Source organism: Aspergillus vadensis, assembly GCF_003184925.1.
Source record: "Aspergillus vadensis CBS 113365 unplaced genomic scaffold BO88scaffold_11, whole genome shotgun sequence".
In the NCBI taxonomy this organism is placed as follows: Eukaryota; Fungi; Ascomycota; class Eurotiomycetes; order Eurotiales; family Aspergillaceae; genus Aspergillus; species Aspergillus vadensis.
The window spans coordinates 763,923-781,342 of NW_020292049.1; the positions used below are offsets into that span (position 1 = coordinate 763,923).

At 48.6% G+C, this 17,420-nt stretch overlaps 3 protein-coding genes across 3 annotated transcripts; 1 reads left to right on the top strand and 2 right to left on the bottom strand.

The window, feature by feature from the left end:
- Window positions 1–1,180: 1,180 nt before the first annotated feature.
- BO88DRAFT_425606 (type I polyketide synthase) lies at window positions 1,181–9,279 on the top strand (the record flags this gene model as incomplete). The annotated part of the gene is made up of 16 exons (XM_025708844.1): window positions 1,181–1,644; window positions 1,710–2,223; window positions 2,281–2,404; window positions 2,466–2,578; window positions 2,634–3,078; window positions 3,152–3,583; window positions 3,655–4,452; window positions 4,480–5,792; window positions 5,843–5,939; window positions 5,992–6,017; window positions 6,071–6,934; window positions 6,987–7,268; window positions 7,329–7,403; window positions 7,466–7,803; window positions 7,858–8,335; window positions 8,386–9,279. The coding sequence occupies 16 exons, from the start codon at window positions 1,181–1,183 to the stop codon at window positions 9,277–9,279; spliced, it is 7,257 nt and encodes a 2,418-aa protein (XP_025563068.1).
- Window positions 9,280–9,595: 316 nt separating this feature from the next.
- BO88DRAFT_45566 (tannase and feruloyl esterase) lies at window positions 9,596–11,789 on the bottom strand. The gene has a single exon (XM_025710884.1). The coding sequence runs from the start codon at window positions 11,389–11,391 to the stop codon at window positions 9,781–9,783; it is 1,611 nt and encodes a 536-aa protein (XP_025563069.1). The 5' UTR covers window positions 11,392–11,789; the 3' UTR covers window positions 9,596–9,780.
- A 1,508-nt stretch (window positions 11,790–13,297) lies between these two features.
- BO88DRAFT_404965 (putative dUTPase) lies at window positions 13,298–14,408 on the bottom strand. Its single transcript, XM_025706751.1, has one exon. The coding sequence runs from the start codon at window positions 14,298–14,300 to the stop codon at window positions 13,752–13,754; it is 549 nt and encodes a 182-aa protein (XP_025563070.1). The 5' UTR covers window positions 14,301–14,408; the 3' UTR covers window positions 13,298–13,751.
- Between the last annotated feature and the right edge of the window lie 3,012 nt (window positions 14,409–17,420).

Below are 17,420 nucleotides of genomic sequence, written 5' to 3' on the forward strand. Positions count from 1 at the left end.
TAAGTCTTCCCTAAAGCCATTCCTGTATTCAATTTTTTACTGATTTTGCTCTATTTAATCTAGGATCTATGATCAAGAGTCCCTACTGTGATACCTGCTACCGGCTACTAAAGTCATAGAATATATATTTAGTTCTTAAATTTATAGATATATAAAGACTTTATAAAGAATATCTTGACTACAATAACTATTACTCTATATATAATCCAGGAAATCATCAAATAAGTAAAGAAACATAGATAATAGATATAAATTGTATATATATTAGACCGAAAAGCTCGGGACCGCCCCGGCTCAGCCCGGGGCTTACAGCTCGCCCGTTTGCCATGGCTAGAAGAAGGTAATAAATATAAGAAAAGCTGCTTCGATGAAGACTTATATTAAATCAAAGGTCATCTTATACCATGTCAAACCTTTAAATAATTTTATTTTAATGGTTTGAATAGCTTCAGTTTCACCTCTTTAAGTAATAATTGTCTTTTTAAAATGATCTGCATGTAATCTAACTAGTAGTACTATTTTTATGTAGAAACAGCAGATTACACTAGTGCCAATGTCAACACTTTTGGTGCACTCCTCCGTATATTACCATAAGTCAGCTATGAATTAGAGCTCGAATAGTTCGTATTCCTGTTTCGTCTAGTCTGGGCCTAGTCTGCTGGTGCTTCTTTGAACGGGGTATGTATCCCGAGCTATTTTGCAATAAGCAGAGCCCGAACTTGACTCAAGTGCGGGAATCTTCATGCAGGGGGAGTGGGGACTACGTATGTGGCCTTGTTCCCAAACGGCCTACATGCGAGGAGTGCTATCTAAGAAAACATTGGCAGGCAACTCGGTGTAGGGATTGATCTGGCGACAGGCTAATGATATACACAGTCGGTGCCGCACCACATTGCAGCGGCCGAGATTCTGCTCTTCTGACAAGGATTAACCCTTCTGGCGTTCTGTGATCAACTATCCGACTTTGTGTGTCTCAATAGGCCCCATTAGACGGCCATGGAGGTGAGTAGACTACCACCACATCCACCTACAGTTTTGTACTATGCAGGTTGCTCACCAGTGTGCAATCCTCCAGACCAAGAACGGTGTGAGCGATAATCCGAACGTCGGTAACAATGAAGAGCCGACCAATGGCGTTGCGGCCATTTCCAGCCAACCGATAGCAGTTGTGGGACTGGGGATGCGTCTCCCCGGCGGCGTTCGAACCGCAGAGCAATTTTGGGACGCACTTGTCGAGAAAAGGGATTGTTCGTCAGAGGTGCCCAAGAGTCGATACAATGTGGACGGGTTTTATAGCGCGGATAGGCCCGGGACAGTGAAAACACGAAGAGGATACTTTCTCGAAGATGACTACATCGGGAACGCTGACTTGAACTTCTTCCCGGCGATTCCTGGCTTTGAAATGGACGAATTAGACCCGCAACAGACTTTGTTGATGGAGGTCATTTGGGAGTGTATGGAAAATGCTGGCCAGACAGGCTGGAATGGCAAAGATATTGGCTGCTACGTTGGTGTTTTTGGCGAAGACTGGCATGAGCTTGCAGCAAAAGAGACACTGTCAATACCTCGCGTGCATGCCTTTGCTAATGGGAGTTACACGCTGTCCAACCGCGTCTCTTATCAATTCGATCTGAAAGGCCCGAGGTAGGTATTTGTCATTGGCGACGGAGCACTATGCCAGCTTATTGTTCCTCTCTAACTCGGAATAGTGCCACTATTATGACTGCATGCTCATCGTCATTAATGGCCCTTCATGAAGCGTGCCAGGCCCTAAATGAAGGGAGTTGTTCCTCAGCCATCGTAGCCGGAACCAATATGATTGTAACGCCATCCATGACCATTAACATGTCTGATAACTCGGTTCTATCCCCGGATGGGTATTGCAAGGCATTTGATGCTAGAGCTAATGGTTATGGGAGAGGAGAGGCTGTTAATGCAATCTACATTAAGCCCCTGAGCCGGGCACTGGCAGACGGGGATAACATTCGAGCAGTCATAAGGGCAACGTCGGCAAACTATGATGGGAAATCAGCCAAAATCTTTGCACCCGACGTGAATAGTCAAGAGCGACTGATACGAAAGGCTTACCAAAAAGCACACATTTTAGATCCTTCAGATACGGGCTTTTTCGAATGTCATGGAACTGGCACCAAAATTGGAGATGTAGTCGAGACAACAGCGATTGCCCGAGTCTTCGGTTCACGAGGAATGTACATTGGATCGGTACTACAACAAATGCGCTACAACATCCATCGTCGATGCTAATTCCTATGCATCTAGGTGAAAACCAATTTTGGTCACGGGGAAGGTGCCTCAGGTCTCACAGGAGTGATAAAAGCTATACTGTCCCTGGAGCGTCGCATCATTCCACCAAACATGCACTTTGCCCAACCTAATCCCAAGAGTGAGAATCTACTCTAACGACTGGTTTACCCATACCTAGGCTGACTAGTATGTTCGCCCAGTACCCTTTCAAAAAGGACGCCTAGAAGTTCCTACCGAGCCAATTCCATGGCCTTCTGATCGGAAGGAACGAGTCAGTGTTAACGGTTTCGGCATTGGTGGTGCCAACGCACATGTGAGTCCGCCAAATGACCAGTTCAGAGGGCCGCATTGCTCACTTCATCCCATAGGCTATTCTGGACTCATGGCCTACCCCGAGGGATGAGGCTACAGAGTCTGTCTCGGGACATCCTCATAGAAGCCGCCTGCTTGTGGTTTCTGCTGCAAGCGAAAGAGCACTCCAGGCTCGCTGCGAAGCAGTGAGATCGTACATACTTGAGAAGCCTTCCCAGATCCCTGATGTTGCCCACACCCTCGGAGTGTGTCGGGAGCACCTCCCTTACCGTACCTTTATGGTAACTAGTGGTAATGATACTCCTGATGAACCTTGTTTGACTCAAAATGCATCTACTTCACCCTTGAGCGACATAGTATTTGCGTTCTCCGGTCAGGGTTCGCAGTGGTGCGGCATGGGGAGAGAATTAATGGATGCATTCCCGGGTTTCAAGCTCGACTGCCTCACTATGGACCAAATATTGCAGGAGTTGCCAGAGCCACCCACATGGAGCATCGTTGGTAAGAAGCACGCTCTTTTGTCATTGTTATTCGACATGCTACATTGGGTCTCCGTTAGTACTAACAGTTGCAGATGAACTCCAAACGCTGGAAGACCCACAGAAGATGGAGGAGCCTGTATTTTCACAGACCCTATCTGCTGCTGTGCAAATTGCACTGGTAAATCTTCTTGAAAGTTGGGGCATACACCCTGCGGCTGTAATCGGCCATTCCAGCGGTGAAGTAGGAGCCGCTTATGCGGCGAAAGCGATTCCCCTTCGAACGGCCATAATCGTAGCCTACTACCGAGGCCTTTGCGCCATGTCTTGCCCACTAACAGGAGGAATGGCTGTTATTGGTCTAGGTAAGAATGCTGTTAAGAAGTATCTCAAAGATGGACTCGTGGTGGCATGTGAGAATAGCCCTGAGACGGTCAATATTTCCGGCAACCGAGAAAGTCTGGCAGCTGTTGTGAATCAGATCAAAACCGACAATCCGGACATTTTCACCAGAATGCTGCCCATACGTGTGGCTTACCATTCCTGTTAGCTTCTTTCTGCACTCCCTGAACGAAACATCTGCTGACCTGGACATTAGCCGATATGAAGCAAGCGGCGGCTGTCTTTAGAGACTTCATTGAGCCTTATATTCTTTTCAATAATAACATGATACCGTTGTATTCGACACTTACGGGCTCGGTAGTCAACGATCCCGCTCAGCTTAATGCTAGCTATTGGGGAGCCAACCTTGAGTCCCCAGTCCTTTTCGTCAAAGCTGTCGAGTCTCTCCTTGCTTCTAAGAACGATATATCGAAGACCTTCATCGAAGTCGGACCTCACTGTTCTCTCTCAGCACCTCTGCGCCAAATACTTGCTCGGCATAAATTGCAAGCGAACAAATACATTCCCACCCTTTTGATTGATCAAGACCAAGCACGCTGCTTGTTGCAAGTGGCGGGAGAGCTTTTCTCAACTGGATATGATATTGATCTGGAAGCAATCAATGGCAAAGGCCAATTTGTTAGCAGCCTGTCGCCGTACCCATGGGACCGACAGAGCCTGAATTGGAAGGAAAGTCGGCTTAGTAAAAACTGGAGGTTTCGTCAGCATCCACGCCATGAACTTCTAGGTTCCCGGACGCTAGAATCAAGTGATATTGAACCATCCTGGAGAAACCTACTAAGCCTAGTAGATGTGCCATGGCTTGGTGACCACTGCATCATGGGAGAAATTCAATTTCCATGCGCAGGGTACATTGCAATGATCAACGAAGCCGCCCACCAGATATCCAACATGCAAGAGTGCACGATCCGGAACTTGTGCATTCAGGCTCCTCTTCTACTCCACCAATGGGAAAGGATTGAGATTGTAACAAGCGCGAAGCCTGTCAAGATCAGTGATCGAGTAGCCTCTGCGTCCTAAGAACTCAGCATCATGTCCTACAATGGTGTCGAGTGGGTCAAACATGCCGTATGTCAGGCCGCAGCTGGCACAGCACAGCTTGATCTGGACTTGGATTCAGATCACGAATGCGCACGGCCCGTGAATTCAGCCAAATTGTATCAAGAGTTGCGAAAACTTGGCTTGGAGTATGGACCCGCCTTCAGAGGCTTGGAGAGCATTCGAGCGGACCCCTTAAGCTACAGAGCGACCGCGATCCTCCGAACCGAAGACGCCCATGCTGTGCATCCTACCACAATTGACAAGGGCTTGCAACTCCTCAGCATCGCAGCTTCAAAGGGGAAATTAATGCAGGACTCAAAGCCTCACGTTCCTGTGTTTGTGGATACGATTCAGATCGGTCGGAACCGACCGCAGGTGAAGGTGACAGCGTCTATGGAGAGTCTCGCTTTGAGCCAATCCAAGACCAAAGTCACCTTGATAGATAATACAGGCCAAGGTAATGAGAGAATCCTCTCGATGAAAGGGATTATACTCGTTCCGTTGGAAAGCAGCATAAAAGCTGGATCCAGCAACATCCCTTTGGCAACATATGGCGAATGGCGCCCGGACATGGATCTGATCACAGCCCAGGACCAGCTTTCTGGACTCAAAAGCTTAACTGATTCACAGGCCCGCACGATCGTTGCAGCTTCAACACTCAATATGGTTCAAGTACATCGACTTCTCCAACATACAGTTCCCTCCTCGGAGAATTCGAAGGACTATCAATGCTGGATCCAAACTCAGATCGACAATATACTAAACGGAAAGCTGATCACTGCCGAAAATGCAAAGGCGTGGGCAACACTAGAGGATGGCGATCTATTGAAGGAAGTTGAAGTTTTAAACGAGACTCTCGAATCCGAGGGATTGAAATATGTTTCAGACCTATTGAAGGGCATTTTAGTCTCGACATTGGATGTCAGCCGAGGCTTCTGTGACACTGAATCGGTATCAAGTTTGCGCAGTCTGGTAGAATGCTCCAAGATGTCGCTCACAAGTGACCTGTCCGCTTGGCTTTCTCTTGTCTCACATTCCAATCCGACGCTACGAGTTCTCGAGATAGAAGCCCGTGAGCCTTCTTTCACCTCCTCAATCCTCGCACAGCTCAAGTCAACAGGCGAAAGACTATACTCAAGCTATACAGTCACGAGCACGAGTATGATCGATGATCAATCTAAAAGTCAGTTAGACGGTCATAAGCATGTTAACTTCCAACAGCTAGACATCACCCAAGATCCACTATTGCAAGGATTTCAGGAAGGCATTTTTGACTTGGTGATAGTGTCTAAAGTGGGTGATTCCGCTTCGAGTTTCGCAACATTGAGCTAACGGACTTCAAGATGTGTATTGATAAATCAGGACTTGAGAATTCCTTACAGCACATCAAGAGACTCCTCACACACAATGGGAGCCTTCTACTCCACGTACCAAGTCCAGGTTAGCCTACAAGCATTAGCTATATATTGTTGAAGTGCTAACTATTTCCAAGATCTCCCTGTCATGGAAAATGCATCCGTAAGTCGGCCAGCGATCTCGTCAATACCACAGTAAGACTGACTATATACAAGAGATTGTTGTCATTGGCTGGGTGTGACAACTACAACTCTCACTTAGGAGACTGTCAGCCCCTTGATGCATGGCATAAATCACTTCTGCTTGCAGGGTTCACCGGAGTTGAGACATATTCATACGACGCTAGGTTTCCGTATCCATTGCACTACAATATTATCTCACGTACCTCAGATTGGAATGCAGTGAAGAAAACAAAGACAATCTACCTTCTATGCACGTTTAAGAGGCACGATCACCCGTGGGTATGCAATGTGGAAGCCGTACTTGAGCAGGCAGGCTACCACACCGAGCGATGCATCCTTGGAGAAGAATTACCTCCTAATCAATGCGTTATTTCCTTTTTGGATCTTGATAAGCCCTTCTTCAAAGACATAGACACACAGAGCTGGAGCTGGTTTCAGTGCTTGATCAAGTGTTCTCCTCGCATCCTTTGGATTACCCCGTCCGTCGAACTCGGGTGCCATGATCCTGAATTCGGGATTGTACTTGGTGCATCACGAACAGTTCGACAAGAGGAAGCACTCCATTTCGGTACATTGCAGATAGACCAATTCAACGAGACTGCAGTTAGGCCTACTTTGAGAGTAAGTGAGAAGTTTTTCGAAGCAACTGAAGGTCAAGACACGAACGACATAGACTACGAGTTCGCTTTGCAGAATGGGACCGTTAACATCCCGAGGTTCCATTGGGAGTCCCTTTCTGACTGTCTTCTTCGGGAGCCGGATCCAACAGCTCCCATAAGATTAGACGTCAGTACATACGGTTCAATGAACTCTCTTGGTTGGGTTGAACATGAACTCGGTCTTCCTGGGCCACACGAAGTTATGGTCGATGTCAGTTATGTTGGCTTGAACTTCAGAGTAAGTGATCCTCGACATGTATTTGATTGGAAGAAGAATGACTGGAGATTAGGACATTATGATCCAATTGGGAATCATGGCGAGCAAAGATGAATTTGGGGTCGAAGCTAGTGGCATCGTCCGCCAATGTGGCAGCGACGTAGAGCAAGTGAAGCCTGGCGATAAGGTCATGCTGTTTCAGCCTGGGATTTTCTGCTCGCGCGTGTGTGTTCCTGTTTCCAGCTGTGTGCGTCTACCAGCGTGGAGTCCCTTGGAGGATGCTGCTTCAATGGCTGTGGCATACGGAACAGCCCTCTACTGCTTGACAGACATTGCTCGGTTAGAAAAGGGTCAGGTAGGTTACCGATCCTAATCAGTGCTAGTATTCAAGAAGTGAAGAGCTTACTCTCTATAGTCTGTGCTGGTTCATGCAGCATGTGGAGGTGTTGGTTTGGCTGCGATCAACTTGTGCCAGATGCTTGGTGCCGAAGTAAGTCCATACGCCACTTCATCAAGGTCAGGATAATTGGGGGGGGCACTGACATCGATCAGATATATGCGTCGGTTGGCAGCAAGGAGAAAGCTTTGCATCTTGTCAATATGTTCCATATCCCGCGACATCGGATCTTTAATTCGAGAGACAGCAGTTTCCTTCCGGGAATACTACGTGAAACGGGTGGCCGCGGGGTTGACGTTGTGCTCAACTCGCTGGCTGGAGAGCTGTTGCATGCATCATGGTCATGCGTTGCCGAATTTGGTAAGATGATAGAGATTGGTAAACGAGATATCCTCGAGCATGGAAAATTGCCAATGGATGCTTTTGGGGGTAACCGGGCCTTTTTTGGTGTGGATCTTATAAGGCTGGGGCAGAAGCCTGGAGCCTTTGCAAGGTAAGTAGATTCATACTTCTGTGTGATAAACTGCAGCTGACCTTAGCCTAACAGCTTGACATCTCGAGTGATGGATCTATATGAAGAAGGCAAAATATCTCCAATCCGCCCATCGAAGGTGTTCGAGGCTTGCAATGTCAAAGAAGCATTCCGATACATGCAAAGCGGCCTCCACATTGGTAAAATCCTGATAAGAATGCCTCGGAATACCAATGGCCTCAATGTTACTCGGTCACGAAGACAGTCAGCCCTTTCACCCGACTTGGCCTATGTTCTAGTCGGCGGTCTAGGGGGCATTGGACAGACACTTGCGACCTGGATGGTGGAGAAGGGCGCCCGACACTTGATATTCCTCTCGCGGTCCGCAGGCATATCTGACCGAGACCAGTCGTTCGCCCATGAACTGGAGATCCAGGGATGCACAGTTGTACTGGCCAAAGCCGACGTGTCAGTTTTGGAGGATGTAGAAGCCGTCATTCGCTCATGCCCTCGCCCTATCGGTGGAATCCTCCAACTATCGATGGTTCTTCGGGTAAGCGTTTAACTCCCTTTAATGACATGACATAAAGACTAATCGGTTAGGACCAATTTATCCAAAATATGACTCATAAGGACTGGCAAGATGTGTTGGCCTGCAAGGTCGCAGGCACTTGGAATCTGCATCATGCGCTACAAGGTCACGATGCGCACCTGAGGTTCTTTGTCCTCTGTGGTTCCATTACAGGTGTCTTGGGTACCCCAGGTCAAATCAATTATGCCTCAGCCAATGCTTTCTTGACCTCCTTCACGCAGTATCGCCTGCAGCTTGGGCTTCCCGCCTCAGTCGTCAACCTCGGCGCCGTGGGAGATGTAGGTTACATCGCCACACAAGATCCAAAACTACGAGAGCGAATGAGCTCTGGATCCGTACGCCTTCTGCAGGAGCAGGAAGTTCTAGATGCATTAGAACTCGCTATCTTCAAATGTCAATCAAGGGCCTCCTTGCATATAGCCGATGGCACCATCAGAGCGCCAAACAATATCATCGTTGGTATGAGCAGTACCAAATCCCTGACCGACCTCTCGGTCCGTCCGCTTTGGGGTCAAGATGCGCGATTCAGCATCTACCGGAATCTCGACAAGGACGTCAACCAAGGTCCAGATCAGTCGTCCTTGAGCAATGCAGCAGCCATGCGGGATTTTCTGGCATTGATCGAAAGACAACCTGAAACCCTCGAGACCGATGACATGGCCAACAGGATCCTTGAATACATGATCAAGTGCATTCAGGAGTACTCTAAGTTCGCCCATGATCTCAGCTACGATCAGGTGGTGGAAATGCCTATTGATTCCTTGATGACGGTTGAGCTTCGCAATTGGGCTCGTCGCAATATAGGTGTTGTGCTGTCTCTGACGGCTATCAGCAAGGCAGGTACTATTGGAGGACTGGGTGAGGTGGTGCTGGCGTCTTTGCGTACGAAGTATAGTAAGCAGTGATTTGGTCTGTCTAAAATCTAGAACTAGGTAGAATGAAGGGTACTGGTTCAATGGCCATGTATCTTCGAGGAGTGTTTAGTACTGGGTGAATTTGGAGATAGGTACTTCTTCTTTGTCGTAATGAGTAAAGTCTTCGACTTCTCAATCACGTATGAAATAACTACTGTCTAGATCTTTAAGCCAAGAAAGTCCTTTTATTGACTTCAAATGTATGATTGACTCGGGTAGAAGACAAAGCAAAGAAGTATCCTTCTGACCTATTTCCGCACCTGTTTAAGATACTACGAGGGTGAAACACGTAAAACAAGAAGTACAGGTAGCATTTTTGGACATTTTATATATTACAAAAGTGTATCGAGCATCTACTACACTCTTATCATGCAGAATTCAAGGTCCCAGTCGGTACTATATACACACGAACAGGTACCAAAGCAGCACCAACCACAACACATCAAACATCCATCCATATACACCTATGAAGAAGCAAGACACGCTCCCTACCTAGTAAAGAGTACCGCAGTACCAGTTCTCAGCCTTATCCACATCACCAGAGCCCTTGTACTTAGCCAGCTGGGGATGAGGGCAAATAGGTCTCTGCTTGTCGACGCCATCGGCGACATCATCGTTCTTGAACTTGGTCGGGATGAGATAGTCAGGGGCAGTGCCGTTCTCGACCCAGTTCATGATAGCCAGGACGAGATCGTGCTTGGGGTCATTGAATCCGGGAACGCCGAACACGGTTCCGGAGAGAGAAGCGGCCTGGCTGTCTCCGTTCATGTAGTAAGGGGCGTCCTGGTCGGAGGGCGTGCCGGTGCAGTGCTCCATACCGGGGATCAGGAAGAAGCGGTAGAAGTCGTCGATGGGGATGTCCTGGGGACGGAGGGCTTCTTGGATGTGGTTGTACAGGTAGACGGAAGAGCCGGTGGCGATGGACGGGTCGGAGTAGCCGTGGTAGTGGAGAAGCTTGCCTCCCTTCTTGTAGAAGGGGGAGATGTCGAAGTCGTCGGCTGTGGCGTTTCCGGGGTTGATCTTTTCGGAGAGGGCCACGAGGTCCGGGTTCCAGTCCTTCCAGGTCCAGTCGCCGCCGATCTGGAGCATGTATTGGATGTAGGTGACGAAGTCGTCGTCCAGGCTGGGGGCGCCGACTTCAGTGCCCAGGGTGTAGCCGGGGAAGATCAGGGTGTCGTTGGCTTCGTACCAGGGGTTGAAGAGCTTGTTGACGGTCTTGAGCTGGGCGGGGGTCACGCAGGTGTCGTTGGAGGAGGTGGCGTTGCACATCACGGGGACGGGGTCGAAGACACAGCCGAAGGGGTTCTGCAGGATGTTGTCTTTCAGGCCGTCTTGAGGATCGCACTGCTTCAGGATCTCGTCCTGAACGGCGGTCATTTGGGCGTCGCTGACGTGGTAGTCGGCGGTTTCGGGGAGGTTCCAGATGGCAGTGAGGACGTTCCACAGCTGCTGGTGGGAAGTCCACCAGGCTGGTGCGCCGGCAACTACGCCGTCGAAGTCGTCGGGGAACATTTCGACTTCTTTGAAGCCCTGCTTGCCACCGGCGGAGCAACCCCGGTAGTAGCTGTACGAGATGTCCTTTCCGTAGTAGCCCTCGGTGACCTTCTTGCCGTTGACTACGGCGTCGTGGAGGGCGCGGTAGCCCCAGTTGGTGAGGGCAGCTTCGTTGTGGTATCCGAAGCTTCCGTTGTTGCCCTCGTGGCCGGTATCGGTTGATACACTGGCGAAGCCGTACCACATGGTGTTGATGATGGAAGACCAGCCGACAGATCCGGCGAATTCGCCGTTGCCGACGGCCATGAATCTACCGTTCCATTCGTCGGGTAGGACTAGACCGACGCTGTGCTGGGTGTTGTTGGGCAGGGAGATGTTGGCCTGGGCGACACAGCCGGCAAGAGGAAGTTCATAGGCGCTGATGCCCATGGGGTCGGAGGTCAGACCATAGTTGTATTCAATGGGAGGGGTGAAGTTATATCCCTTTTCATAATGATTGGCGTAAAAGACGGTTGCATTCTTGGGAAGGAATCGAGCAATGGTGTCAACGCTGCAGTTCTTGGCTGCAGCCACGCCGGCTGCGGCGAGGAGAGGTGTAGCGGACTTCATGGGGTAAAAATGTCAAGTAGGAAAAGAATGGCTGTAGTGATAAAAGAGTGACAGTTGGGGTTTAATCCTTTGAATTTGGAGAAGCAGAGAGATAGAACTGCTTTTATATCTACAGAAGGAGATCGTGAGACATCGGCAGCATCAAATCAAGGTCAGCTACTATTCCCAGGAACGGTTACTCCGACCGAGAAAGGAGGGGAAAGCCTAGCCCGGTACCTGCATTTTCCGAGCCATATAGATTGATCGTTGGAGACAAAAGCGGATATCATGCTCTTCACAGTAAAGCAGTATTCCAGTTAGAGGGTGTCGCCGTACTGTTCATTAGGTTGGATAGAGATCCCCCACTCGCTCTGTTGTTGATAAACGGGAGATGTGCCGATTGTTGCCTAACGAGGGCTAGTCTCCGCCGGTAGAACACCGTGGATGCACGGGAAGAAACAAGGGAAGTGTGGACTAAAAGTAGATGGTGGAATCTGTAGCTCGTCAATTGACAGAACCGGAGGTTGGAGGTCACGAATGAGTGGACCTCCAACGACCTTATGATCTTATCACTGGTAAGCTTAAAGTGTGCTTCTTTCAGACCCACGTCCAATTTCTGCACGGCTCTGACGGCACCGTTGATGACGACGAATATCCACAATGGGTTCAGTACTCAACATATTCCAAACATATACCAGGGGCGATGATAGATCTCAGACCTATCACCATTCAGCAACGCGATTTAGCTATCACGATCGTCAAACACTGTGGGGCATCGCCTGCTCTTTAAAGAAAATGCTTGGTTCGGGAATCACGTAATGCACCCCATCATCATGCAGGAACCATTGATTGTAGGCTCTAGGACGCTGATTGAAGGACCTGGCGGTCAACGTAGTTGTCCGTCTCCAAGACATCGGACGAACACTTGCGAGTGCTGGTTCGTGGATGGAAAGAACCACAAGAGCGGTGTTTTGTTGGCAGGCAGTTCTCAGACCTGTTTCGATTTGGGAAAAGAGCCTGTCTGATCTAAATCGGCATGCCGAGGAAGCGACAGAACTCGCTGTTACAGGAAAAGGCTGTATCTAGAAAAACATCTGATGAGGTTCAAGGATCATAGGGGGTCGATGCTAGGCCGGTATGGTCTGACAAACTGAAAATTCCGTGAAAGACAAGTATGGTTATCGAGAGTGTGCAGACTTACTGTGTAATTTGCCAGTATAAAGGCCTAGCAGTGGGTCAGGGAGCATACGCCGCAAACATTTACATGGGGATGGATACTCGTTGAGAAGACCATAGTATCGCTTCCTACTCTGTAAGAGCACTGCGTTGGTCGGCTCTCTTCAAGAGTGCCATCAGCACTTCAGTTAGAGTCCGAGTTCTAAGGGACGGAACACATTTGTAATGAGCCATTAACATCTTCATTATGTCTCAAGACAGATGTCAGGGTATTAGTCGATTGTATGTGTAAATAGTCATAGATCCCAAGATGGTGTAGTGGTGGTGAAGGAGGGACCACAGCGGCAGAGGTGGCGAAGAATCAGGTGATGCCAGGCTCCAGTGGATGTCAACAAGATAGTATAATAATCTTACTAACAGCTCCCCTCTTTGCATACCCTCTACACATACATTATGTACAGTACTTCCGCCAATATCTCTATTATCTCTCTTTTGGCTAGTATTGTTAATTCTCTAGCATAGTGTTATATCATGTCTGCTCTAGCTACTCCGTAAAGTCGGAATACTCTTGCAGATACAGACTTTTTCGGTATCCCTCATCTAGTCCAATTCTATGCTGAGCCGTCACCAGGTCTAAATATACAATAATAGAAGAGATTCTCGATTTGCTCTTGGAGCAAATATACCTTCACCTCCAAATTTATTATTGGTGTCATCCGACTTATTATTTTATCCGTATCTTCTCTAACTATGCTCGGTTCATTTACGTTAACACAATTATGATAAGAATTCCCAAGAGAAACCTATTGATATCAAAACAGCACTCCAAGTTGGACAATCTGCGCGTCACAAGGGGGCGATTACGCCAGTGGCGGCGCGTTGTAGCAAAATTACAATTGCGAATCCGCTGGTCGAGTCCAGGGCTGATGGTAAAGACAGCAGAGAAGGAGGAACTAAAGATGTAAAGCCTGGTAGTACTGGGGTAGATGCAACAGATGTAGCAACAGCCGCACCATCTTAGTATCGAATAGAAGTACCTGGTGGTACACTCGACGATCGAGCTGCGGATGTAGCCGCACGCCTTGCTTGATTCTGTGGATCGTGGATCGGCTGGAGGGGAATTTAGTGGGGGAAGGATAACTCCATACAAACTGGGTATATGGGTCCAGCTATGATGCCGCCGATCGTTCCAATACATGTCTCATTCATAAGTTCTTCCCTGCACAAGACTTTGAAGTCTGATCCGTTCCATCACGCCCGGCACTGCTCGTCGAAGCTTGGTAGATGCCATTATATCCTTCCACCTCTTCGCTCAACTCCTCAAAGACAATCTGCGCGAGCTTGGCGTCTCGATGCAGAACGACGCTGTGGGGATTCTTGACCTCCATCAGGGCACCTAAAGCACCTTCATACCCGGCGTCGACAACACCCGCCGTAATTCCCACCCCAGAGCGCCAGAGGGATGACCGCGCGAAAATGCTACCCATACAGTCCCGTGGAATGTGAACGGATTCGTTGAAGTCGACCAAATAAGCGCCTGGTGGCAGTGTTATGGCGTGACTTGTGTTATCAAACGGCAAGATAGAGGTTCTGGCTGCCTGGCGCTTCGTATTATCGAAGTCAATAGTCGCTGCGGAGGTCCATTTGGAGATCTGACGAAGGGTGAGATCAATGCCGCAGGGTTGTTGCTGGGTGGCACCGCGGAGATTCCGCACCAGTTGGCGGGTGACGACTTCAAGTCCGCTGAGAATCATGATGCGGGTTGAGTGGGAAGGATGGCGGTGGTGATCATATGGAGAATTGTCTGTGCAAGACAAGGGGTGGTCGTGGGGAGTATGAGAGCATACGGGCTGCTATTTTCATCACAAGAAAAGAAGAAATCGGATCGATCAACCAGATGACTGATGATAGGTCTGAATTAAAGATCTGCTAAAATGGCGTGCACACTCAAATGGGATTAGCACTGTATAGAAATTCTCATCTGCAAAGCATCCCGAGCAGCTATTGGATAGCATCTTCGGTAAGCGAAAAGGAGGGGAGCATTGGCAGTAGAGCTCGAAACCTCTTTGCATCGGCATTTTTTCCTACCTTGTAAGTAAAACTGAGAGGTATTGGGCAACACCAGACTGTTGGCGTTTTTATTAATGAACTTAAGATTATGGTGATTGCCCAATAGTAGGGGTTGGGGACTTAGTCTAGGAGTCAGTAAGGAAATCAGAATATCAAAGGAATGAAAGAAGCAAATAGATTTATAGTCCCTGCTAGTAAGAGTATGGATAACAAAGAAAAATTTCAAATAATACCAGGGCATGAGAGTGTTAGAGTGTCAGTATCTACTAGTAGTCTTTCTAGTGTCTTAATCTAGATTGTATACTAAAGTCTTTTCAGACCTTAGTACTAGCAAGGCAGATTACATGTTATAAAAGTAAAGAAGCAGAGTGTCCCTCGCTTAGCAGACAAATCAAGCCAAAGAATAGTAGCCCAGGCAATAGTGATAAATATAAAGCATTTGAAATAGCCTCTAGGCAGTATTTAGAGCAGGATTTATTGCAGTGCAATAGGAAAGATTTAGTTCAAGCTATAACAAGCAGACTGACCTTCCATTCAGCAAAGCTCTATACTAGAAAACAACAGACAATCATACTGCCAATTATAATATTTTTAACCCTGATGGTCAACTATATAGAGTAGTAAGTCATATGCTCTAAGCCTTCTTTCCTTAAGCAAGTCAACAACAACCTTGAAAAGTACATAATCTTAGTAGCTATACTATCTAGGCCCGGAGACCAGGCTAATCCGGCGCCGAACCACGTGACCACGGGCGGCATTCCCTCCGTTGCTTCAAGCTTACGGCCACCCTTGACCTGTCACCAAAGTCAACAAGAGTCCATGTACCGACCAGCCCCTGTCCTCTGATATATCGTTGCGGATAAGCTCTGGCTGGAGGTCTCTGGCGCAATAAAGATGACTTTGGGACCTCTTTGCACGTTATTTAGCCCGCTAGGGTTGGTCCTAGCCACGTACGTTTACGATGTGTTCGGTTGAGTTGGACTGGGAGTGCCTCTCCTAAAGCCCGCATCCCCACCGCCTACATACACGTCATGAACAGCCACGTCTCAATCCTCTACGGTACCCTTGATAAACATCGCTTTCGCAAGTGGCTTTTGATGGCCGATTTACCTCAGGATGGTTGGGAAATAATCTCTTCCTGCTCTCACAATCAGTATGGTTGGCAGGCCATGTGTTTGTTGGGTAGGCTTAGATGCCGGATTTCCTCGGAGTTCCTCGAGGCTCAATGACTTCACCCCAAACATCAACGGCAGGTACGTACATGGCGAACATTAACCGTATGCTCTCCAGAAATTGGATGAGTGTGAGTACAACTACCTGTATCTGTGGCGTGGCTTGTGGTATAGCTAGAGCCTACCTTCGGTTCTTACCTAGGATTCAAACATGGTTTCGACGTGGTGTGCCAAAGTCAGGTCGCCAACCGTCGAACACTTGAGTAATTAGACGGATGACATTGTCCTCTATGATACCTGATATTTTCCCCATTCACAAAGCTCGACTACCCTATGTCTTCGGTATCTCGAAGACTTACACCGCTGTCTTTCAACATCGACCCCTTCTGCTTCTTGTTCCTTGATCATTGTCAGGAAGCATGCGGGCCTTGAATACGTTAAGCAGTGAACGGCGCTTGGGCATTTTTGGGCGCCTACGATAGCTCAACTTGTTACACCACACCCACTGATGGCAAGAAACTAATCTGGTGAGCCGCAACTGATCACTGCGGAATCATCCGTCTGCGCCGGTGCTGCTACTACAACTCGCCTGGGCAAGGTGTTTGCTCTGATCATTTTTGTCAATGTTTGTCAATTTGCGGTTTATTTGCTCCCCGTAGATAGGTGTGTTCTGTTGTGGAAAGGATATGCTTCCTCTTCCAGCCAGCGACCAAAAGCGCTATATGCAGGCGATGAGCCTGTAAAAGGTGGGGGAAGACATGGTGATGTTTTACGCGACAAATATGGAGGAAAGACGAAATACCCGAACATGAACCCAAGACAGATCATCATTGGCAGAAGTACAAGACAGTGCAAGAAGGGGGTAAGAGAAAAGGCTGAGTTCGGTGCAGCTGGACCATGATGGAAGAGAAGAATTGAAGCCCTCCCGTGGCCCGGACATGGAAACAATGGCCATGATCGAGGCAGGGGGCATGGAGTGAATACTACTGGGCTGAGGATGTGCTATTCAGCGACGCTCATATTTGACTGAGGATTTCGACATCTGAATGCCTCCATGTCTCCCCGTACCCCAGGCCCCAAAGCGGCCTAAGGGGTCTACCGGACAGCAATACCGGTCGTCACCTGGTTTTGCCGTCTCTGCACCGCGGCCTTGCGCCAGCATCCGTAGTAAGAGCCAAACTACTGGCAAGCCCGGAAGTGAAAGAGGAAGAAGGGATCGGACAAGGAGGAACACTGGATCAGCGGCTCGTCGGTGTTGGGCCGCCCCAGAGTCACCTGCTGGACTGACTCTCTTCACTAAAATCTCCCGCCATCAAAGTAGACTCCCGTTCCATCACCACCTTGCAACTCATGGTGGTTCTTCGTATTATCTAGTGCTCCAAGGCCAACGAAAGCGGCCACTGGAAGCAAATTAATCCCCCTCGGGACCAACCAAAAAGAAAGACTGCGAGGTGCGTCTGTCCCCCCCTTCTCCCTTCTAGAATACCCATTTTCCCCTGCACTTTACATTCTGCAGCCGGTTCGAAAGGTGTTCCCGGACATTGACGATCTGCTTCTGCCCAGAACTGCCGGCCTTTGCGACGCCTTTTTCCCATCCTCCCTCCGTCAACTCAAAACCCTCCGGAAAAACCG